Source organism: Papio anubis, chromosome 2 (genome assembly GCF_008728515.1).
Source record: "Papio anubis isolate 15944 chromosome 2, Panubis1.0, whole genome shotgun sequence".
Lineage (NCBI taxonomy): Eukaryota > Metazoa > Chordata > Mammalia > Primates > Cercopithecidae > Papio > Papio anubis.
This window is the reverse complement of record NC_044977.1, coordinates 98,113,102-98,136,559: the sequence shown is the minus strand read 5'-3', so window position 1 is coordinate 98,136,559 and position 23,458 is coordinate 98,113,102. Positions and strand designations below refer to the sequence as shown.

The window sequence follows — 23,458 nt, the reverse complement described above, 5'->3', positions numbered from 1 at the left end:
CACAGTGGCTCACGCCTATAATCCCAGCACTTTGGGAGGCTGCGAGGCAGGTGTGAATCACCTGGGGTCAGGAGTACGAGACCAGCCTGGCCAACATGACGGAACCCCGTCTCTACTAAAAATATAAAAATTAGCCGGGTGTCGCAGAGGGCGCCTGTAATCCCAGCTACTCAGAAGGCTGAGGCAGGAGGATCACTTTGACCCAGGAGGTGGAGGTTGCAGTGAGCCAAGATGGCGCCATTGCACTCCAGCCTGGGCAACAGAGCGAGACTATGATGGGGTGATGAGTATACTGGGGTGCATGTAGTTCTTTTTTTTTTGAGACAGAGTCTCAAAACATTTTCTAATGCCTCCTTTATTATCATAAGATGAAATTCAGGACACACGCCCATCCACTTTATTAAAAATAAAGTTCTAGCTATACTGTAAGATAAATATTAAAAGGAAAGTAATTTATAATAAAGTACCATGTACATATTCAAGCATAATCACACTAGATGTAGTCTGAAGGTTGTACCTACAAATATAAATCCTGAGACTGCGAGGCCTACAAATGCAGACTGATGGACACAGGTAGTTGCATCAGTGACTCAAGTATTACAGGCAGTACTGCTATGGGTGTCATGATTTTCCAAAACATTGAACAACTCTTAGTGAAGTTCAGAACAAAACAAAATACAATATTCCCTTCCTTTTCTCAGTGGCTGCATTCCTGGAAAACTCCATGTATGTTAAACTTGTTCAATAAATAGCTTGTGTTGGCCGGGCACAGTGGCTCACACCTGTAATCCCAGTACTTTGGGAGGCCAAGGTGGGAGGATCACTTGAGGTCAGGAGTTGGAGATCAGCCTGGCCACACATGGTGAAACCCTGTCTCTACTAAAAACACAAAAATTAGCCGGGCGTGGTGGCACAGGCCTATAGTCCCAGCTACTCGGGAGGCTGAGGCAGGAGAATTGCTTGAACCCAGGAGGCAGAGGTTGCCAAGGTTGCACCACTGCACTCTATCCTGGGTGACAGAGTGAGACTCCATCTCAAAAAATAAGTAAATAAATAATAAAGTAAATGGCTTGTGTTTATATGTCAAATGGTGTAAGAGTCTAGGCTCTGTTCATTACAAAAGGTTTTCACCTATATATATGGCCAGTGGCTCATCTGGAAGCCGTGCAGAATGTGAGACAATTCATCACTGTGCAGGAGTTGCCTGTCTGGCATCCCTGGTGGCTGCCCATCAAATGCCAGTGAGGCCCCCCTATTGCTGTAACAATCAAAACCACCACTGGCATTGGAAACATCCCCAGGGGGCGCTCTATCCCTCACTAAGGACCAAAGAACTGTAGTCAGGCCTCCTCCCTGCCTCCCTGTCAGGACAGGCCCCATGCAGCCTGGGCAAGCCTGTGCCTTCCCTCTCAGACTGGAGGCTCCTTGAGGTGGGAGCCCGGCAGAGGGAGGAAGAGAGTGGATGCCTATGACCTCAGGCCCCAGGGCTGGAGGCACCCGCACTGTGCTGACCCATGTGTCCTCTGCCTTACCCCCATAGGCTGCAGCAAGATGTGGGACAACCTCACCTGCTGGCCAGCCACCCCTCGGGGCCAGGTTGTTGTCTTGGCCTGTCCCCTCATCTTCAAGCTCTTCTCCCCCATTCAAGGTAAGACCCCTGGGTTGAAAAGGTGATGTGAGTGGTGCCGGCTGCCGTGGGACTCACCTCTCAAGGAAGTGGAAAGTCAAAGGAAAGTGGTCAAAGAGGCTGGAACAATCCGAGGGACTCCCTGGCAGAGGAGGCAATGGTGCTGGGTCTTTAAAGAACTCACGGGATTTGATTAGCTCTTCACATAAAGATAAGCATATGGGAAAGGCTCATTAAATATTTGCTCAACAATTGATGACTGATTGACTGACAGGTACTTGATTAAATTATGGTTCCCATAGTCCTGTTGTCGTGGGCTGGTCATGATTCAGTCTTTCGATGCCTGGAGCCTATGACCTCTTGGGCTCCGTGAAGCCACCACACAACTTTGCTTATACACCTTGTCATGTTCCACTTAAATGAATGTCCACAGAATGTCCACAGAATGAGGCAGAAAAGAAAAGGGGGAGCCCCTTTAGGATGTGGCTTTCTTGCTAGTGAGTCATTAAAGAGGTTTACAATATAGATTCAGTCATTCTTCTGTGCAGTGAATGAAGCACCCACCCGTGTGCCAGGCGCTGAGCTGGACAAACACAGTGGGGAGAGGATAAAGCAGCCCCCAGGGCTGCTCTTCCAGAGCTAGTGTTCTCATTGGAGAGACATTTCGTAAGGAAATAAACAGATGTATCATCAATAATAAAAAGTGCTGGACGAGAGAATAAGGAGAGTGGGGACCAACTTAAGGCAGAGGTTCACAAACAGTCCCTCTCTGAGGAGGTGACACTTCAGCTGCCATCTGAAGACCTGGAGGTGAGAAAGAGCCACGAGGCAAAGATCCCAGATTGGGAACAATTGAGAGAGAGAATCAACAGCCCGTGGAATAAGCGTCCAAGGAAGCTCCATGAAGGCCAGTGTGGCTGGAGCAGGGAGAGTGCCAGGGAGGGAGGGAGGGGAGGGACAGGCGGGCTGAGGCCAGACCACACAGGGCCTTGAGGACAGAGGCGAAGACTTGAGTTTTTTCCTAAGTCCAGTGAGAAGTGGGGGGTTTTAAGCGGGGAACTGACAAAGTCCAATTTAGGTTTTTAACTTCTAACTGGTTTCTGTGAGAAGGAAGGATTGTAAGAGTATAAACAGGAAAACCCAATCACAAGGCAGGCAGGAAATGATGATGGATTGAATTCAGGTAGTGAGCTCAATGAGGGAGAGAAGTGGGAGAGTTTATGGAGGGAATGGGCGTGACTGAGGCAGGGAGGAATCAAGCAGGCCCCACCCTAGGCTTAGGTTTAATGAGCCTTGGGGAAGAGAGAGCAGGACTGGGTGGGGAGCATGGAGGGAGGGGCAGGCCTGGGGTGGGGAGGACTCATGAGGAGCAGAACCTAGATAATTATTCAGAGAGCGAACAGAACTCATGCGTCTCTCACTCCAGGTGGCCTTTTCCTCCCTGGACCCCAGTTTCCCTGTTTGTAAAGTGGGGATGGGTGGTAGACCCCAGGGTCTCTTTGGGGTAAGCCGGTTTGCCCCCAAGTGACTGCTGTTGTGATCTCAGTGGTGAAAAACAGACCTTAAAGCCCTCCTGAGGAGTCTGGGAAGGTCACAGCCATGCCATATTCCAGGCCAATGCCCACCTGGCCTGGCCACCTCCTCCTGGGACACCCAGTGCCTGGGCAGATAACAATGAGCTCCTCTGGCAGGTTTCACAGTGCACGCCATCACTGAGCCTGGAAACCAGCCTTCTCTCTGATCCCTGGAAGCACCTGCTAATTGCCTTTCTCCCTGAGACTCTGCTAACTGCATTTCTCCCCATGGCTCTTCCTTCTGTCCCTGCTGGAATGTGTCAAGGCAGCTCCTGCCCTTGAGAACCTGGACTCCAGCCCACCATCTAGCTAATCTTGAGGCTGCCGGCATCAATGGGGCCCATACGGTGCCTTTGGACTGACAAGAAAAAGTCAGTCCTTCCTCAGGCAGAGATGACCTCTCACTAGAGCCCACCTAGTGGCAAGCAGAATATGCCTACCAGCCAGGTGCCCTTGTACAGTGAACAACTTACACAGCCATACTCTGTGGGCCTGGTCTCTGAAAATGGTGGAGAGAAATAGGAAACTGCTATTAGGGACTGAAAACAGAAAAAAGACGGTGTTCTCCTGAGCAAGTAGATTAAGGTGTGGGCAACCGACCTGAAATTCCAAAGAGGGAAGTTTGCAAGTGTGGGGTAGGGATGATGGCAACACCAACTCACACCCTTTTAGATACAGACCTGGGAAGAAGTATACCCACAGGAAGGGACCTGGTTCTACAGGGAAAGCTAAAGAAAGCTTATAGAAGATAAAAATTGTGGAGAGTTAGAAAAAAGTCATCTACATAGGCTGGATAAAATACCTGAAGGAGGGAGTTTGACCAGGCGAGGAATAGCTCATTAAGGCACCAAAATGTTCACGGTGGCTCACTTCTTTATTTTTATTTTATTATATTGATGTTTTGAGATAGGGTCTTGCTCTGTCACCCAGGCTGCAGTGCAGTGGCACAATCTTGGCTGCAACCTCCGCCTCGCGGGTTCATGCCATTCTCCTGCCTCAGCCGTCCCAGCAGCTGGGACTACAGGCACCTGCCACCACGCCTGGCTAATTTTTTCTATTTTTAGTAGAGATGGGGTTTCACCGTGTTAACCAGGAAGGTCTCGATCTCCTGACCTCGTGATCCTCCCGCCTCAGCCTCCCAAAGTGCTAGGATTATAAGCGTGAACCACCATGCCTGGCCTCTACCTTCAAATATTTGAAGAGATATTTTAAAAAATAAATATGAGAGAGCCATTCTGGCTGAGAAAATTCGATGTACAGTCTATGTTAACCATGTCTGTGGGGTCTATGGGATACCTCCCTTCCCCCACCACCTGCATCATGATGCTATAAATAAGAAAACATTGCTGCCAGCCTAGGAAGCTCATCCTTGCTGGCGGGGATGGGGCACTATGGCAGGGAATCAGGAGAGTTCCATGGCAGGGAATCAGGAGAGTTCCACAGTCAGGTCTGGGTGTTAGCATGATCCTTCCAGCTGTCTCAGGCTGTGGAGCTGACAGGAAAGCAGGGGGCTCCTACTTAATCCGGGGGAGATGAGGTGGTGGTGGTGCTGGGGAAGAAGCAGCTGGGAAAGGGCTGGTGACTGATGGGGGAGAGGAGGGAGAGGATCATTCCTCAATTCCTGGCTCCAGAAACTGAGTGGAGGATCCTAGGCACGAGCGGGGGCCATGACTGCTTTTTGAGACATAGTGAGTGGGAGGAGACTGGGAGAAAGGTGGCCCTCACCACCCCTCGGGTCGTCACAGCTATCCTGAGCTTGCTTAGGTGAGGCCCAGCCCAAGTGACAGGCCTCAAAGCAGACCTGGCAAGTGTCCCTCCCATGGTGGAGCCCAGCCTGGCCCAGGCATGCCGTGACGCCCCCACTGTCGCATGCTCTGACCCCTCCAGTGGGGTGTCCCTCCCAGCACAGGGTTAAAGTCCCTTGCTACCTCCCTCCTGCCCTTCATGTCCCCCTCTACAGATATAGGGCCTGCTGGTTTCCAGGCCCAGACTGGAGGGAGACTCTTGGCTGCTTCTTGGGATCCCATGGTGACTGCCATTTCGATCTCCTCGAGAGCGGCTTGCTATGAGGCCTTGACCACAGTCCCAGGGCTCTTCAAAGAGGCCACCTAGCCCCAAAGATGACCCATTGTCCCCTCCCTTTCTCTCCCTCACCATCTATGGCAGCCAGGGCTCCAGAAAACAGAGTGTCCTTTTGTCCACTGCTGGGAGCCCAGAAAGATCTGGAGTCAGGCGGACCTTGGTCTGCATCTCAGACCTGCTGCTCCCTTGCTGTGTGACCATGGGCAAATCACTTAACTTCTCTTAACCCTGGGATCCCCATATTTTGGTGGGATAATAAAAACTACCAATTCCTAGCCTTAACACATTAATGTTTACCCTAACACCTCCGCCACTATACACACACATACACACACACACACAAATACAGCGGCATGGGAAGCTGCTGTGTACATGCCAGAGTCATCCAGGTTTGCTGGCATAATTTGCGATACCAGATGCTTGCTATGTCATTGAGCCTGGCCTCCTCAAGCCCTGGTCCCTCTGGTGAGTAGGCAGCCCAAAGCTCCAGTGTCCCAGCTTCAAGGCTGGGTGATTTTGGCCTTAGTCCTCATTTTTTTTTCCTGAGTTGGAGTCTCACTCTGTCTGTCACCCAGGCTGGAGTGTAGTGGTGTGATCTCAGCTTACTGCAACCTCCATCTCCTGGGTTCAAGCGATTCTCCTGCCTCAGCCTCCTGAGTAGTTGGGACTACAGGCTTGCACCACCACAAGCAGCCCTTAACCCTCTTTTCTACCTGCCCAAGTCTCCTAGGGGGAAGTCCTCAAAAGAATCAGATTGTGGGCCGGGCGCGGTGGCTCAAGCCTGTAATCCCAGCACTTTGGGAGGCCGAGACGGGTGGATCACAAGGTGAGAGGATCGAGACTATCCTGGCTAACACGGTGAAACCCCATCTCTACTAAAAAACACAAAAAACTAGCCAGGCGAGGTGTCGGGCGCCTGTAGTCCCAGCTACTCGGGAGGCTGAGGCAGGAGAATGGCGTAAACCCAGGAGGTGGAGCTTGCAGTGAGCTGAGATCGCGCCACTGCACTCCAGCCTGGGCAACAGAGCGTGACTCCGTCTCAAAAAAAAAAAAAAAAATCAGATTGTGGGTGGGAGCCAGGCCCTCAGGGCCTGCAGTTAGCTCCCTGGAACTGGAGCTGAGGAAGGGCTTGCCCTTTGATGAGGGGCTGAGCGGCTGAAGGCTCTGGGCCAGGCCCACCTCTGACTGAAATGATGGGAAGCTGACAGGGGCGCAGGGGGACAGCTGAAGGTTTTTCTCCTTTCCTAGGAGTCTCTTGCAGCAGTGAGGCTGGGAGCCCAGGGCAGAAAAGGGGATGCCAAGACAGGAAACTTGCCCAGTCCAATGCCTCCTCCTCAGCCAAATCCTTCCTGCCCTCCCTGGGCCACGCAATGGAAATAGACCCAGCCCACAGCTGCTCTTCCCTGGCTGCCCCATCCCCACCCCCCCGTCCCTCAGTTCTTCATCCATGAAGTAGGGTGACAAGACCTCTTTCCAAGGGTTGCCAGGAAGATTCACAGAAACGGCGAATATGGAATCATCTGGTATATTCCACGCATACAGCAAAGTTTGGAAATAAACACACGTGCCCAGTGACCCTTCCCGAGCTCACAGGACAGCTTGACCGTCCTGCAGCTCTTTATCTGGTCACCAAAATAAGTCCTCAGGTCACCTCCGTGAAGGTGAGAACCAAGCTTACCTGGGAAGACTCTGGAGAGCAGATCAGCTCTATCCTGTCCTCTCTGTGTGGCCTTGGGCGAGTAACCAACCTCTTGGGGCCTCCACTTCTCAACTGTGAAATTGAGTTACGTTCCTCATTGGATGATTAAGGAAATTAAACAGGATGTGCCTAAAGTGCTCTGACCAGCGCTGATATTTGAAAAGTATTCAAAACCTGTTATTGTGATGAGGCTGACAACCGTGATGCTGCTGATGGTGACAATGGCGGCGGCGATGGCGGTGATGAACGGGTACCAAGATGGGGAAGCGAGATTCTTCTCCGGCTCATCTAATTTCTATTCATCCCATCCTCTCCCTCTCTGGGGAGAGGACACCTCCCCAGTGCTGGAGAGTGGGGACCCTCAGTGGTACCCCTCACCTCACATAGCCCTGAAGCGGTCCTGTCCCTTTGCTCAGCTTCGAGCCTCTGAGGACAGTGGACAGTGCAGCTTCCCTGAAGCCTCAGCCTCTGCTTGTTTCAGCCCCAAGCCCCTGCCATGCTGTGCTGCCTGATTCCCCCTCACGTGCCTTTGCCTGCACAGGCTCCCCTGCCAGGAACTCCTGGCTTCTCCATTCATGAGGATTTCAGATCTGCATGCTTATCAGGTGTTCCCAAACCCAACCCCTCCTCATCCCCACACCCTTGCTCCCCATTCAGCAGCACATCTGAGCCCTTCCAGGTGTGAGAGGAAACCCAACCCCACAGGCCCAGGCAGGCTGACTGGGGAGGCTTGGGCAGGCCTGGGCCCCCCTCCCCCAGCCGTGGCCTTGTGACAAGGGTCAGCATTCTGCTCACAGCAAGGGTCAGGAATCATTCTGTGACAAAGATCCAGGCAGGGTCTGTGATAAGGATCAGAGTGTATGTTGTACTTGGGGTCAGGTTCAGACCATAACAAAAGGACTGAGCCCAAGAATGTCTGCTCTGATTTTGTCATCCGTGCAGGAGCCCTGAAGAGGCTTTTCCCTGCCCCGGGTGCCCCCACGGTGCCCTGGGTAACTGGGTCAGGGCAGCTGGAGCCTGACAGCACCAGGGTTGGTGGGAGTAGGGCTGAATTCTCTGCCCTGTTCCAAGCAGAGACAGCCAGGTCCCCGTGCTCCCAGCCTCAGCCTTTGTCCTTGCCCCGCCCTCCACCCAGGCCGCAATGTGAGCCGCAGCTGCACCGACGAAGGTTGGACACACCTGGAGCCCGGCCCGTACCCCATTGCCTGTGGTTTGGATGACAAGGCAGCGAGTTTGGACGAGGTGGGCCTCACGGCACCGACACCCCACCTGCAGAGCGCCGGGGCCCACCTAGGCGACTTTGATCTCTCCCACCAAGGGGTGCAGTTGCTGTCTGTGTGGGAGCAGGACTCCTGGAGTCTGCCCTCCTCTAGCCTCCTCCAGGCCTGCCTTTCTGGGGTCCCAACGCTTGGCTCCCCCTGACAGGGTATGGGAGGAGGCTTTCCCACAGGAGGGGCCCCCAGAGCAGCGAAAGCTGAAGCAGCACCCCCAGGCTGGGCCACCGCACTGCCTCATGGGAGTCTCACTTCAGCCCGGGAGTTGGCAGGGCATGCAGACACCAGCACCCCATCCCATCCAGAGGCGAAACTGAGGTGCTGCAGGTCCTGGAAGGAACCAGCTTTGGCTACCAAATAGCCAGTCAGGAACAGGGACAGAGCCTGTTGTCCTCAGTCCCAGGACAGATATCTGCCCCAGAGCAGTTAAAATGTAGGTGGCCTCTGTAAAGACTGGGGAACCTGGTAAGGACATTGATGGGGAGGCTGGAGTACTCAGCTAGGAGCCCCTCACTGCTTTAGGGTGCAAATGCATGTATGTGTGTCTGTCTGCGATGACATCTGCCCCACCCTCAGGCGCCCTTCTCAGACGGGCTTTCACTCCACTCACCCCCAAGGGCAGCAATTTCTTCAGAGGCCTTCGAAGCCCACTGGAGCCATAGGCCCTCATTCCCTCTTAACCACTGGACTCTTCTCAGGCAGGCGTGGGAGGCGGAGAGGAAGGAGGGGCTTGCCTAGTGGCTGTTGTGCTGCACTGCACCTGTGTCCATGGGGAGGGCATCAGGAGAGGGGACCAAGCAAGACACCCTTGGGGTCTAGCTTTGCCCTCCTCCCCAAGAAAGGCCAGACTGCCCTCATCCCACCAACCCCAACTCCCAAGAGCCCAAAATGGGACATTAGTGCCAGTGTCTTCTTTGACATCCTGCAGCCTCTGCATGCCTCTCCTCCCTGCACAAAGACAGGGCCTCAAGGGGTGTCTGAAGGGCAAGCAGACCTGGCCCCTAGGGTGCCCAGCTCAGAGATGGCACAGAAGGGAACCCAGGCACATGGCTGGAGACATGAAATTAACAAAAGGGACGTGCAAGGTCTTCATTCTCTCCCTCACCAACTTGTCCCTCATAAAGATGCAAAGAGAGGGAGTACATTCAACCCCCACCCCACCCTAAGACACAGTCCTGCCCTGTCTGTGGAAACCAGGGCGTCAGGGGTCAGGGGATTGAAGAGCTCCGCTCAGCTGCTCTTGGGAGCCCCAGACCTCAGCCTGCTCATTTGCTGAGGCAGGGGTGGGCAGGCAGAGTGTGTAGGGCACCCCACCCCTGCCAATACCCCCTAGATGAGCCTCCCACCCCACCACCCAAGAGCCTCTCCCTGTCCCTCCAACAGCAGCAGACCATGTTCTACGGTTCTGTGAAGACCGGCTACACCATTGGTTACGGCCTGTCCCTCGCCACCCTTCTGGTCGCCACGGCTATCCTGAGCCTGTTCAGGTGAGGCCCAGCCCAAGTGACAGGCCTCAAAGGAAACCTGGCAAGTGTCCCTCCCACAGTGGAGCCCAGCGTGGCGCAGGCATGCCCCGACCCCTCCACCGTTGCCCCCCAGCAGCACACAGTCCCCAGCTCCTGCCAGGCCAGCTTCCCTTGGGAAAGGCAGATGACCGAGCTGTTCCATGTGTTGCAACCTAGTCTCCCCTAGGATAGCCCTGCACTTGGGGACAGGGCACCAGAGGGTGGGGTCTGCACACAGGAATGAGGTTTCTGGGGTCACACACGAGGCTGAGGCACTTGGGAGCCCAGCTGCACAGGAGGATGGGGTACCTGGGGGTGGGGCTCGTAGTTCTGGATGGGATCCCCTTCGAGGCAGGGCCTGCCCTCTGGAGAACACATGCTCCCCTGCCCCACCCTTGCTCAGAGCATGGGACAGCACTGGCTGGGGTGGGGATCCAAGGCCCCTTTGGCCTCCCAGATCTGCCCACCCCACGCAGGAAGCTCCACTGCACGCGGAACTACATCCACATGCACCTCTTCATATCCTTCATCCTGAGGGCTGCTGCTGTCTTCATCAAAGACTTGGCCCTCTTCGACAGCGGGGAGTCGGACCGGTGCTCCGAGGGCTCGGTGAGGACCCTGGCCCTGGCCCACCTCCCTCAGTTTCACCCTTATCTTTAGCCACCGTAATCTCCTCTTCTCCCCCTCTTTCTCCCTCTCCCTCCTTCCTCTTCCCTCCCATCCCACCCCTCAATCCAAGGATGGCCCAACCCCTACCCAACCCCACCTGGCAACTCCTCAAATCACACTCCCCTCTGGCAACAGAAGATGTTGCTCACCCATCTGGGAGCTCACGGACCCGCCCCCGCCAGTGAGAAAAGCAGTTGGGAAATGGGACACGTCATGGCCACAGCCCAGAGCCCCTGTACCACCTGTTGCTAACTTCCTATGTGGCCTTGGGGAACTTACAGCCTCAGTGTCCTCATCCGTGCAAGGACTTCCATTCCTTCCAACTCTGCCCTCTGTCACCTGCATAGCAAGGGCTGTGTTCACCATGCCACTTTTCCTACTCCCCCCATCCCCGTGCCATCTGGAGTGGGTCCAAACATATGCATTCCTCCTCTTTTGTTCTGATCCTGACATCAAGCTGGTTCTGGGCCTTCCTAAGGAAGAGAGGTAAAAGAAGCATCTAAGGAATTCATTGCCAGTCACTAAGGAGGCCATCTCCGAGGGATTCTGAGGGACCCTCTCTGAGTACCTCAAGCTTTGACAGAGAGCTTGAGACCAGCCCAGCCCCCACTCATTCCTTGTGGTCAGTATCTCCTTGCTTCATGCATGACCCCAGAGGCAGTGCATTATATCAGGGGTCAGCAGTACCTTCTACCCAAAGAGTGAAATGATCATACTGGAATCTCAGGCATTTCAACAAGGGGGGGAGAAAATCTAGGGGACCTACCTTGGCCATTCCCAGAGCTTCTCAGAGGTTCTGTCCCAGAAGCCAAGTCAGACATGAGCAGTGCGAGCCACAGGACCTGAGGAGGAACCTGCTGCCTCCTGTGCACATGTTAAGGATAATTATGGAGACTGGCTTCCTGATTCATTACTGCAAAGCTTTTCTGAGACTAGAAGGAAGCACAGATAACTGTCCTGGTAAAGAGCTGAGCTATGGCCAGGCGTGGTGGCTCATGCCTGTAATCCCAGCACTTCTGGAGGCCAAGGCAGGCAGATCACGAGGTCAGGAGTTCAAGACCAGCCTGACCAACATGGTGAAACCCTGCCTCTACTAAAAATACAAAAAAATTAGCCGAGATTGCCATGAGCCGAGATCACTGAGTCATTGTACTCCAGCCTGGGTGACAGAGCAAGACTCCATCTCAAAAAAAGAAAAAAAAAGAAAAAAGAGCTGAGTTATTCTCCAAAAGCAAATGGGGGGAAGATGGGAAGGCAAGAACTCCTGTAACTGGAGGGACTGAAGTGAGACCTGAGGAAGGACTTTCCAACCAAAGGGAGTGGTGCGGGCATTAGGGGAGGGGAGGCTTCTCTCTGAGGATCTCTCAAACCAAGGGTACAGGAAGGAAGGGTGGGAACCAATGTTCTGGGTACAGGAGGAAGTGGAAGCCAGACAGTTTCCTGGTGGAGGGTGGCTTTAAGCCCTGGCTCACAGACATCTAGGCTTGATCTGAAATGGGTGACTTTCTGGGAGGGGACAGAAGGCCCAGAATACCTTCCAGTCATGCCAACAGGGCCACCCAGAGGCCCGTGATTGCCCTACTCATGGGTCTCCCTGACTCCTTCATGGTCCTTGTCTGCCTGAGAAAACCATTCTTCCACTAGGTCCTCTGAACCCCAGGAGGAATGGCCAACTCTCCCCTCTTCTCTTCTTCATTTCTACTTCCTCATCTTCTACCCTCTTTTCAGTCCCAGTCTCCCTCCACACTTCCATCTGGGCCCCACTCCACAGTCCACAGCCCTCCACCCCACCACACTCAGCAGACTCTTGCAAACTCAGGCAAGAATTCTCCCTCATACCTTCCAGCTACCTTCAATACAAATTGGCATTAGATGAATGAGTGGGTGGGGTGGGGGTGTGGATGGGCAGGTTGGTGGATGGCTAAGTAGGCAGCAGAATAAATGGGTAAAGTAAGGAAGATTGGACAGATGATGGGCAGAGGGGCAGGTAGGTAGATAGGTGGGTGGATGCACGAGTGGATTGATGGGTGGGTGCAGAGATTAATGGATGGGTAGATGACTGAGTGAGTTGGTAGATGAACGGAGAGATAGGTGAGTAGGTGGATGGATTGATAGATGGGAAGATGATAGATGGTGGATGGATACATGGATAAAAGATGGATAAATTGATGAGTTGATAGTGAATGTCTAGTGAGTGAGTAGGTAAATAAATGGATATGTGGATAGGTGGGTGGATGATTGAATGAGCTTACGGGTAGATATATAGATGGGAAGATGAATAGATGAATTGATGGATGGATAATTAAAATCACCAGTTTATCCCAAAGTATCAGAGGATCTAAAATTAGGGAAAATGGGAAAACCAGAGTACATTTTTAAGGGGATAATGCAAAACAACAAAGAAATTAAACTGGCTGCACTGCAACTGTGTTTGTGCCCCCAGACATAGGTGTGGGCAGTCAAGGACCCTTGACAGCCCCAGTGAACCTGTCTTTTCTCCTCCCCCTGCAGGTGGGCTGCAAGGCAGCCATGGTCTTTTTCCAATATTGCGTCATGGCCAATTTCTTCTGGCTGCTGGTGGAGGGCCTCTATCTGTACACCCTGCTTGCCGTCTCCTTCTTCTCCGAGCGGAAGTACTTCTGGGGGTACATACTCATCGGCTGGGGTATGGTACCAGGGAGGGCTTCCAGGCTGGGGACAGAGGGGGCAAGGCCTGGAGAACTCCCTAGGGGGAGGGTGCTAAGCTGGCTTGCAGTCCTACGTCTTGCTTAGCTGCAGGTCCTACCTGCAAGAATATCAGCCAAGGGTCGAGAAAGTCCTCAAAATGTCTGAGCCCAGGACAAGTCCCTCAGGCTGCAGCTGCACCTAGGGCTGACCTTTGGGACAGTTTTTATGAACATCTTTCCATTTCCCTTTAGCCCCCGAAATACACAGGGCCACTGCTAATCTATAGAGGGCCTCTGTCACAACTGGAAAGAGAATGTCCATCCAGGTAGACAGAGCCCTTCAGGCATACAGCTTCACCCCCTCAGTGGAACATCCCTCCGCGGTGAACAACCTGTGCAACCAAAGACAACAGCCTGACAACCCACCCTTTTCTCTCTCCCTCCCTCTCCTTGCTTTTCTCTGAAATCTCTCCTTCATGCCCTCTACCCCTGCTTCCTGTGCCCTCTCTGCTCTTTCACTCTCCCTGGGCCTGACAGGGGTACCCAGCACATTCACCATAGTGTGGACCATCGCCAGGATCCATTTTGAGGATTATGGGTGAGCTGCTGCCCCACACACTCCCCCCGCCGCCGTCACTTGGGCAGGCCCCCTGGGTGGGATGATAATGCCATCTGGCCTTGGTGAGTGGACAAAAACCACAGCTCTCGGGCCAGAGGGGAGGCTGGAGGAGGACCTGGGGAGCAACAGATTCTGGGCCCGGGGTCGCTAAAGGGCTCAGGAGCAGAGCTGGGGACAACTGGGGGAGGTGCTGCTGACTCTCTCTCTGGCTGAGGACAGACCCTCTCATTCCTCCCTACACTCTGCTCAGGTGCTGGGACACCATCAACTCCTCACTGTGGTGGATCATAAAGGGCCCCATCCTCACCTCCATCTTGGTAAGGTACCCTCCCACCACCTAGAGGTGGGAAAATAGGCCCAAAGGCAGGCAACTTAGCCCAAGGTCACACAGGAAATTAGTATCTAGGTCAGAACTGAAACGTAGCTTCCTAATGCCCAATGTGCAGGATCATCCCCACCCCTGTCCCGCTAGTTCTTCCTTGAGTGTAAGCGGATTGGGAGCACAGTCCTTAGGGATGTGAAGGAGGTAGAGTTCCTGGATGACCTGCCCAAAGGGGAAGCACCAGAGGAGAGAAGATAGAGAGAGGGGCAGCAGGACCCTGGGAAAGAAGACAGGCCAGCAGCCGAGGGGCCTGGACACCTCAGCCTTCCCACTCTGACTGCCCGAACTTGGGTCCTCACCCACTAGGTGAACTTCATCCTGTTTATTTGCATCATCCGAATCCTGCTTCAGAAACTGCGGCCCCCAGATATCAGGAAGAGTGACAGCAGTCCATACTCGTGAGTGTGGGCCTAGTGCCTCAGCCCCCAGTACCTCCATCCCCAGTCCTCAAATCATCCCACATCTCCTTGAAGTCCTCCCACCCCAAACATCCAGAGTCACCAAAGAGCCATATTGTTCTTGCCCACCTCCACCATGGCCTGACTCAGCCCACCACCATCCCCTGCTCCAGCCTCACCCTCACCAGGCTGCACTCAGAGCCCCACACATGCATCTCCTGCCCACACTTACGTAGCATCCTTCCCAGGCATGCATCTGCTGCCAATCCAGGGAGCTCAAGAGGACACCAATGTCTTGTTCATACCATGTGCCCAGTCCCTGGCATGTGCCTCGCATGGAAAAGGGGTGCAATCAACACATAGTAGATGCATGCCCTCAGGGAGGCCCCAGTCTGCCAATGAGACAGCCATGTTCAGGACTCAGTATTCCTCAGTAATAATGATGACTCCTGCAGTTTACATGCCAGGCACATGCTAAGGGATTTCCATGCATCAAGTCATTTCATCCACACAGTGCCCTGTAAAATTATCCTTATTTTACAGAGAGGAAACTGACATACACTCCCTTCTCCTCGAGGGTTTTGGAGCATGTCACCATGGGCAGGGAGAAGGGGGCACAGTGTCCATGGACCAGGGCTTGGAAAGGTGTCAATACTGTTTCCCCTGCTTAGGAGGACTGCAGGAAGAGGCAGGTTTTTTGAGGGAGCAACAAGGCTTGAAGACAGAGCTAAAGAAACATGAAAAATGTGAAAAGCGAGGCTGTGGGAAGGCAGGTAGGGTCTGCATGCCCACAGATGGGAGTAGGAGATTGAGTATCAGTGCTCTTCACACAAGACAAACCCGGGACGTCCCACAAGGCCTTCCAGCCCTGGGATTCTTCTCGGCCTGCCTTCTCTTTGGAGAGTCTGTGCTGTGGTTCTAAGATTCCTGGCTAGAATGTCACATGCTGCTGGATTTAGGATTCTATTCTGGAATCCTGTGATTCTCCCTGATGAGACTAAGACTCACATTCTTGGTGTGACCGCATTCTCTCCTGCCAGGTGTGTAGGCGGAGCTTCCCTTCCTGTCTGAGAAGGAAAGGCTCAGTGGGGGTCTGCAGTCTGCTAAGGGGCAGCACATTGAGCCTGTGCACCCTCATCCTCTCCTTTGCCGATGGGACCTTATTTCCCCCAACTTACAATGGTACAAAAGGGCCTGAATCTGAGGCAAACAGAGCTGGCCATGGTCAGGGCCAGGTCTGTGTGGTGAGACAGAAAGGAAACAGTTGTCAGCAGGCAGAAGGGGTGGGGGTAATCGGAGATGAAGCTCCTCAAGGAGAGGCTGTCAGCTCCCACTCTCCACCTCCCCATAAGCCTTTGATTTAAAGAAAGCCTCCATCTGTTAGCCTCGGGTGCGTGGGATAGTTTTGCAGCCAAAGAGGGGTGGGCAGTGCTCAGGATCTCGGCATGGCTGAGGACCAGGTCCAGGAAGGGGTGGGATGGGCAAGGCCAGCTCCTCTGCCCCCAGCTTGCTGTGGGACCTCAGGCCTTGGACTAGGCTTCCTTGGACTGACTGCTAAGGCAGGAGAGACAGGGTCAGAGACCCTCCCTATCCACATCCCACCTCTCCTAGCCAGGGATCTATGGGCTCACACTGCCTGGATCAGCTATGAGGTCAGGTGGCTGGGAGGCCTAAACCAGGAAGAGCCCTGGACCATGGGAGGCGGGTGAGCATTTAGAATGAATACTGACCCTACTGAGCATACAAGGCTGTGAAGGAGAATCTGGTCCTTCAGAGCACGCTGGGAGTATATGCAATCCCAGAGAAGCTGGCAACTTCTGGAGAAGCAGACACAGCAGAAAAAACACAGACAGAGGGTGATACTGATTAATTCTGGGTTGTCCCTGGTGATCAGGCATGAACTTGGGTCCCCATCACCCTCCCAAGTGTTCCTGGGCATATGTGGTCAGCACCCCAGTTAGAAAGACTTGCTTCCTAGTACGTCTTCTCTCATGGTCTCTCATGGATGCACTGTGCTTCATAGTACCCAGAACACTTCCAAGTTCATAGTGAGCCCTTGTTTCTATAATTTGACTATGTCAAGCATACACTTACTGCATTATACAAATTGGAAAAACTGAGACCAGGAGAGGAAGAACCAGAATCTCTTGTTGCCTGAGAGATTTTCTACTGCTCTTGATGGCTGAGAGCATCCTCTACTGCAATGATGAGGTAAGCCTCTCCCAGACCAGGGGGCCCAGGCAACAGAACTCCCAATAGTGGATTTCAGCTAACATGTCTCTGTTAGCATCATTCTCACTGGACTCTCCTTTACTTCTTACCCTCTCTCCTCCAGAAGGGTGAGAATAGAGGGAGTTTCTTTCTCTCTCATGCTTCCCTCCAGGCCAGGAGGGCTGGGGGCAGAAGGGGAGAGGCACTGCAGCTGTGGAACAGGAACAGAGAAGGGCATAATATTTAGAGGAACCTACAGTCCATCCTCACACATCCTGGTCATTGTCCCCATCTTCTGTGCCTCCAGCTGCCCCCATGCCATGCCCTATCAAATCCACATGTGTGGACACACAGACCCATGGCCTGTCCCTCCCCTGTCTCCAGGAGGCTGGCCAGGTCCACACTCCTGCTGATCCCCCTGTTTGGAGTGCACTACATCATGTTCGCCTTCTTTCCTGACAATTTTAAGCCTGAAGTGAAGATGGTCTTTGAGCTCGTCGTGGGGTCTTTCCAGGTATGGGCTGTTGACTTAAGGCTGCATTCTTCCCTGGCTTTTAAGGGAATTCAACCTGGAGTCTTGGCCCTTGCCACTGGATTCCAATCTTTTTACCGTAGTAAGTATTAGATAAGCACCTACTTTGTGCTTAGCTCTTTCTTTAACCAGGGGAACACAGGGGCTAGAGCCAGGGGAGGGGCAGGGCTGGGGGCTTCCGGTCTGTCTACCTCACCTCTCCTGCACTCTTCCTTCTCAGGGTTTTGTGGTGGCTATCCTCTACTGCTTCCTCAATGGTGAGGTAAGCCCCTCCCAGTCCTTGGTGCTCAGGCAATGGAACTCCCAGGACCAGGGTCCAGAAACACTGGTGGGATATGTGCAGAGCAAGGGCAGGTTAAACCTTGCTACTACAAGTATGGTCCTCAAACTAGTAGCACGGGTGTCACCTAGGCCCTTGTTAAAAATGCACATCTCTGGGACCACCCCAGACCTGCTAGCTTAGAATCTGCATTTTAATAATTATTTAAAAAAACAAACAAACAGGTTTTTACTAAACCCCAGGGGGATTCCTGTGCACAACAGAGTTTGAGAAACACCTAGTTAAGTGGCTGTGTGCAGTGAGTGGGGAGGGGTAAGGGCTTCCAATGAAGGTTGAGTTGCTGTGGAGCTCCGGTTACTATACACAAAAACCCACTCAAGTGAGCTGGAGACCCAGCATGGGAAGAATTGGGGTACAGGCACCCCTAGGCAGCATATCCCTCTCTCTCCCTGGACTGTTTTCTCGGATCCTCTCTGCCTCTCACCTCCTACCATTCCAAGGCCTCATTTTGAACCTGGCCTCCACCCAGTCCCAAGTTCCGATGCTGCACCGCGGGAGGCAGCATCGGGGTCTCTCCATTTTGATTTCCTGAAGAGGATAAGACTGGCTAGTTCAGAACCCTAAGTCCAGGGCAGCCCAATCAGCAGTGGAAGAGGCTCCACAGCAGCGGAACTGACCACCTTCCCCTCTCCTAGGTGCAGGCGGAGCTGAGGCGGAAGTGGCGGCGCTGGCACCTGCAGGGCGTCCTGGGCTGGAACCCCAAATACCGGCACCCGTCGGGAGGCAGCAACAGCGCCACATGCAGCACGCAGGTCTCCATGCTGACCCGCGTCAGCCCCGGTGCCCGCCGCTCCTCCAGCTTCCAAGCCGAAGTCTCCCTGGTCTGACCACCAGGATCCCAGGGGCCCAAGGCGGCCCCTCCCGCCCCTTCCCACTCACCCCGGCAGACGCCGGGGACAGAGGCCTGCCCGGGCGCGGCCAGCCCCGGCCCTGGGCTCGGAGGCTGCCCCCCCGGCCCCCTGGTCTCTGGTCCGGACACTCCCAGAACACGCAGCCCTAGCGCCTGCCTGGAGCGTTTCTAGCAAGTAAGAGAGATGGGAGCTCCTCTCCTGGAAGACTGCAGGTGGAACTCAGTCATCAGACTCCTCCAAAAGCCCCCTACGCCAATCAAGGGCAAAAAGTCTACATACTTTCATCCTGACTCCGCCCCCTGCTAGCTCTTCTGCCCAATCGGAGGAAAGCAACCGGTGATCCTCAAACAACGCCGGTGTGATCTGAGGGCAGAAAGGTTCTGCCCCGGAAGGTCACCAGCACCAACACCACGGCAGTGCCTGAAATTTCACCATTGCTGTCAAGTTCCTTTGGGTTAAGCATTACCACTCAGGCGTTTCACTAAAGATGCAGCTCACTACCCGCATTCTCTCTTACTCTTAGCTACCAGCTCCTCAAAGTGGGTTATTCTGGAGTTTTCGTTTGGGGACCACAGTTGTCTTACTGGTTCCCCACCGAAGTGGAGTGGCCCCAGGGTCAGTCTGGTGGGAGGACGATGCAACCCAAGGACTGAGGGACTCTGAAGCCTCTGGGAAATGAGGAGGCAGCCACCAGCGAATGCGAGGTCTCAGACTAAGCCTACCTGCTCTGCAAGTCTCAGTGGCTTCATCTGTCAAGTGGGATCTGTCACACCAGCCATACCCATCCCTCTGTGCTGCAGAAGCAACAGGAATCAAGAGCTGCCCTCCTTGTCCACCCATCTATGTGCCAACTGTTGTAACTAGGCTTGGAGATGTGCACCCATGGGGTCTGACAGAGAGCAAATACCTCACCCTGCTACACATACAGGATTTGAACTCAGATCTGGCTGATAGGAAAGTGAAAGCACAGACTCTTACTGCTAACTTTTGTGTATTGTAACCAGCCGGATCCTCTTGGTTATTTGTTTACCACTTATATTATTAATACCATTATCCCTAAATCTTTCTTCCCACCCCACCCTCCCTGGAGTGTGGCTGAGGAGGCCTCCAGCCCATGTATCATCTGGACAGCAGCCTGCTGGTCACAACCTCCTCTGTCTGTCCTTCACCCTGGTGGCCACTCAGCTTCCTACCCACACCTCCCCCAGAAGATCCCCTCAGGACTGCAACAGGCTTGTGCAACAATAAATGTTGGCTTGGTCTGGCTTGGTTCCACTGGTGGTTGATGTTCTCATATGGCCTAAAATGGGACCAGCTTTCAACTTGGAGCCATCTTCCCCCACCCAAAGGATGGGTGATCTAATACATTACTGAAACCAGATGCCTCCACTCTTTTGGCTTTTGACAGAAATCTATATTTTCATATGAGGCATTCACAGTTCTAAGGGCCTTCAGCTCCCATCTTTTTGAGTGGTATCCTCTCTCCTCTGAGTGTGATGAAGTAAGACCAGGTCCCCATTGTGTTCCCCCACTCCTTAAATCCAGCCAAAAAAGACCATTATAATCTCAGATCATACAAAATAGCTGGCAGAGCTGCCCAGAGTCCCAGAAATTGTTGAGTGTGAGTGTTTCACAGGCCGCAGTCATTCCTGCAAACAAGGGCCTAGGATGACCATGTTGCGATTACCCAGGGCTCAGCCAAGAGGAGGTAGGTAGTGGACAAAACAAATGCCACCAACACAAGTTGAGTGAGCAGAGACAATATGCTACTAATAAAAAGGTTTAGACACAGAGGCAGTATGGCAAATAACATCAGTCAGCAAGAGATGTCTCCAAAGCCGTTGCCCATGCTGACCTCCTTGGGTCCCACCTCCTGCAAACTTGCTAGAGGAGCAGGAGATGGATGTCAAGCTGGTCAAATGTGGTCAGAATGGGCTGGCGAAGGCTCAGATCTGCCTGCCCAGCTTCTTCAATGCCTTGTCTGACCCAGTACCATCCCAGGACCCATCATCAATGACAGTTCCAACCAGCATCCTCAGAGGCCAGAGTCAGGGGTGTTCAGGTGGGAATAGAAGTGACTATGAGCCGTGGGCAGAGGCACCTCCAGGGAAATGCCCTTTGATCAGTTGCCCAGCATATCCAGGAGTGGAACGGTCTCTCCATCTAGATCCACACTCCATGCCCTGCCCTGTGCATGGTCAGTCATAAGACCGAGAAGGAGGCCTCCCTAACCTTGACCTCAGGTACCCCCAGGCCTGCTAGAGAGAACATTCTCAGTAGCCCCCACCCCTGCCCGGACCAACAGTGGTGACCACCTATGAGGTACTGGTGGTGGAGAGCTGAGCTGGGGCATCTAGAACTTGTTTCATTCTTCCCTGAGCATCTTCTTTTTTTTTTGAGATGGAGTCTTGCTCTGTCGCCCAGGTTGGAGTGCAGCGGTGTGATCTTGGCTCATTGCGACCTCCACCTCTCAGGTTCAAGCAATTCTCCTGCCTCACTCTCCTGAGTAGCTGGGACTACACGCGTGCACCATCACACCTGGCTTATTTTTGTATTTTTAGTAGAGATGAGGTTTTGTCATGTTGGCCAGGCTGGTCTCGAACTCCGGACCTCAGGTGATCTGCCCACCTCAGCCTCCCAAAGTGCTGGAATTACAGGTGTGAGCCACTGCACCCAGCCTACTGACCCTGAGCATCTTGCATTCCCACCACTCCAAGGCATAGGAGTTGAGAGATAGGGGACAACCTGTCCATGTTCCCCTCACCCAACTGGGGCATGTCTCTCTCTCTAAACTGCTTCCAGAGACCTTGTCCACCCCATACTTCTCAATAAGGTCCAGAAGACCCAGCCCTTGTCATTTAATCTCAATTCTGCTTCACACTTTCTCAGAGATCATGGGCAGGTCTCCTGAGTATGAATCTTTCAATCCACCTGCACAATAGGGAGGGTTCTAGATGACTTTGCTTAGCCCCTGGCTAAGGCACAGGCGGCTAATGAGGAGGGGCTGCCCAGAGCCTTCTGCCACCCACTCTGCCTCCCTGGGCTCAGAGGGAGGACAGCAGCTGGTGGGAGGAGCCCCAAGCAGTTGGGGGCTGAGGCATACACAGAGGATGGAGGCTGTGCAGAAAACAAGGTCAGAGACCTGGCAGGACTCCTTGAGAGATGAGCTCAGGCCAGTAGAAGAAAGGAGAAGGGAGAGGGGGGACAGAAATGCAGAGGAAAGGGCAGCACCTTGCCTTCCAGGTTAGGACCCTATAGACTGCCTGGGCTGTGTGAAGCCTGAGAGGGGCCCCCACACCACACTGTACCTGCCCCACCCACCACAGTCCCTGATATCCCCCGTATTCGTGCGTCATGGCTTTGGGGTAAGGCAGACAGCCTGGGTAGGGGACCAGTAGTCAGCCAAGAAGGTGGAGAGTGAATGAAGCAGACAGCCAAGATGTGGGCAACAAAAGGGAGGACATAGGTGGGGCCCTGCTCAGAGAGGCTATTGGGAAGGGCAAAGCTTAGTGATGAGCACTTACGGATGGTGAGAAGCCGAAACACAGTCTCCCAGGCCGGAACAGCCGTGGAGTAATGGGGTTGGCCACAAGCAGGACTTTTCCTGGTCCCATGCTTCTCCCCCTGCCCCGCCCGCTCCCAGGTCCCTTGCCAGGTACCTGTCAGGCCAGGCCAACTCATCTCTATCGCCCCCTGGTGGATGCTTTAAGGACTTCACTAAGGTTAGGCTCAGTGCCCAAACACCTGGGTGGAGGCCCATTCCTAGGAGGCCAGGTGACCCAGAGGGAGGGCCTCTCTCCTGAGCGCCACGCAGAGTGAGATACAAGAGGGAGGAGGCAGTGAGGTGGTGAGGCCACAGGACTGATTCTCAAGCTTTAGTCTGAAATTAAGGTGACCCAGGGCCTGGCCCTTAGACCCAGGCCACTGACCTCTGCTGCACACAAACCCTGCCGCAGACCCAGCTGTAAGCCCCGGTAGAGCCCAGCCTCTGACTGGCCACAGGCTGGACCCTAGCCACTAACTGAGCCCTAAGCCCAGTCCCTGAGGGCAAAGCCCAGTTGACTCATGTGGGTACCTCCTGGAAAGACAAGGACGAGGAGCACCCCACCATCTCCATGCAGAGAGCCACCATCCCTCCACAGCAGAGGCCACCATCTGGGTGATTCCTGCCACTCCAGGGCACAGGCTGCCCAAGGAGGGTGGCCAATTTGCCAGCAGCATGGATAGGGGACAGTGTCTCAGGTGAGGCAACATCGAGGTGGTCTCTGAGGACTAGGTACGGGTCTCTGGGTCCCAAGGGAACATGATGGGTGCCAGGGATACCTGAATCCTAGAGGGCAGGCATAGGGGTCCTTTCCAGCAGGAGCACAGTGGAGGCTTCCTAAGTGAGGCCGAGGGGATGATGGCGGGTTTGGGGCAGGCCACTCTGGCTACTGAGAAGAGCCCAAGGGGCAAGCTGGGAAAAGCTGTCAGTTCCCCATCCAGGTGAGAAGGAGGAGGGCTGGGGAAATGGTGACCTGGTTTGGGACATGCTGAATGTAATGGCTGCAGTACATCTGGGAAGAAGCTCCAAGGCTACTGGGGATCAGGACCTAAAGTGAAACAGAGCTCGGGTGGCAGGTGGGGACACAGGGCAGCCCCCTTGGGGAGGGGGTGTGGGGGGAGTGTATATCCCCAGGGACCCCCATCTGCTCTGCTGGCAGGGGTGGGGTGAAGAGTCAGAATCAGCCTCTCCATTCTCACCGCTCGCCCAGGGCCTATTTTAATGAACAATGATCCAGCCTCCCCCAATGTGGGAACAGGAACTGCTCTTATCTCTCCCGGGGGAGGGGGCCGGAGCCACAGCTGGCAGTCATTAAACACCCCAATCAGGCCAGGGATGGCCAAGATATTAATAGGCAGGAGCCAGTGACCCTGGAGACGCAGCCTCCTAGGAAGAAGGACAGTAACCCCAGCAGGCTATGGGGATGAGGAAGACAGGTCAGAAGGCCACCCTGGCAATGCCCCAGCCTCTACACAGGACAGATGG

At 53.9% G+C, this 23,458-nt stretch overlaps 1 protein-coding gene across 7 annotated transcripts in view; it reads left to right on the top strand.

Annotated features, from left to right (window-relative positions):
• Positions 1-19,698, top strand: part of VIPR1 (vasoactive intestinal peptide receptor 1) — a 35,230-nt gene extending 15,532 nt beyond the window's left edge. For 3 of the 7 annotated variants that reach the window (XM_017955551.3, XM_017955548.3, XM_031663447.1), the window contains 10 exons: positions 1,541-1,648; positions 8,118-8,224; positions 9,640-9,743; positions 10,238-10,370; positions 12,942-13,095; positions 13,634-13,694; positions 13,966-14,032; positions 14,404-14,495; positions 17,091-17,220; positions 17,459-18,207. In XM_017955551.3, coding sequence (XP_017811040.1) covers positions 1,541-1,648; positions 8,118-8,224; positions 9,640-9,743; positions 10,238-10,370; positions 12,942-13,095; positions 13,634-13,694; positions 13,966-14,032; positions 14,404-14,495; positions 17,091-17,220; positions 17,459-17,701 — 1,199 coding nt within the window. In that variant the 3' untranslated portion in view covers positions 17,702-18,207. The other 4 variants (XM_003894609.5, XM_009201097.3, XM_009201098.3 and 1 more) reach the window with 4 other exon arrangements.
• The last annotated feature ends 3,760 nt before the right edge of the window (positions 19,699-23,458 follow it).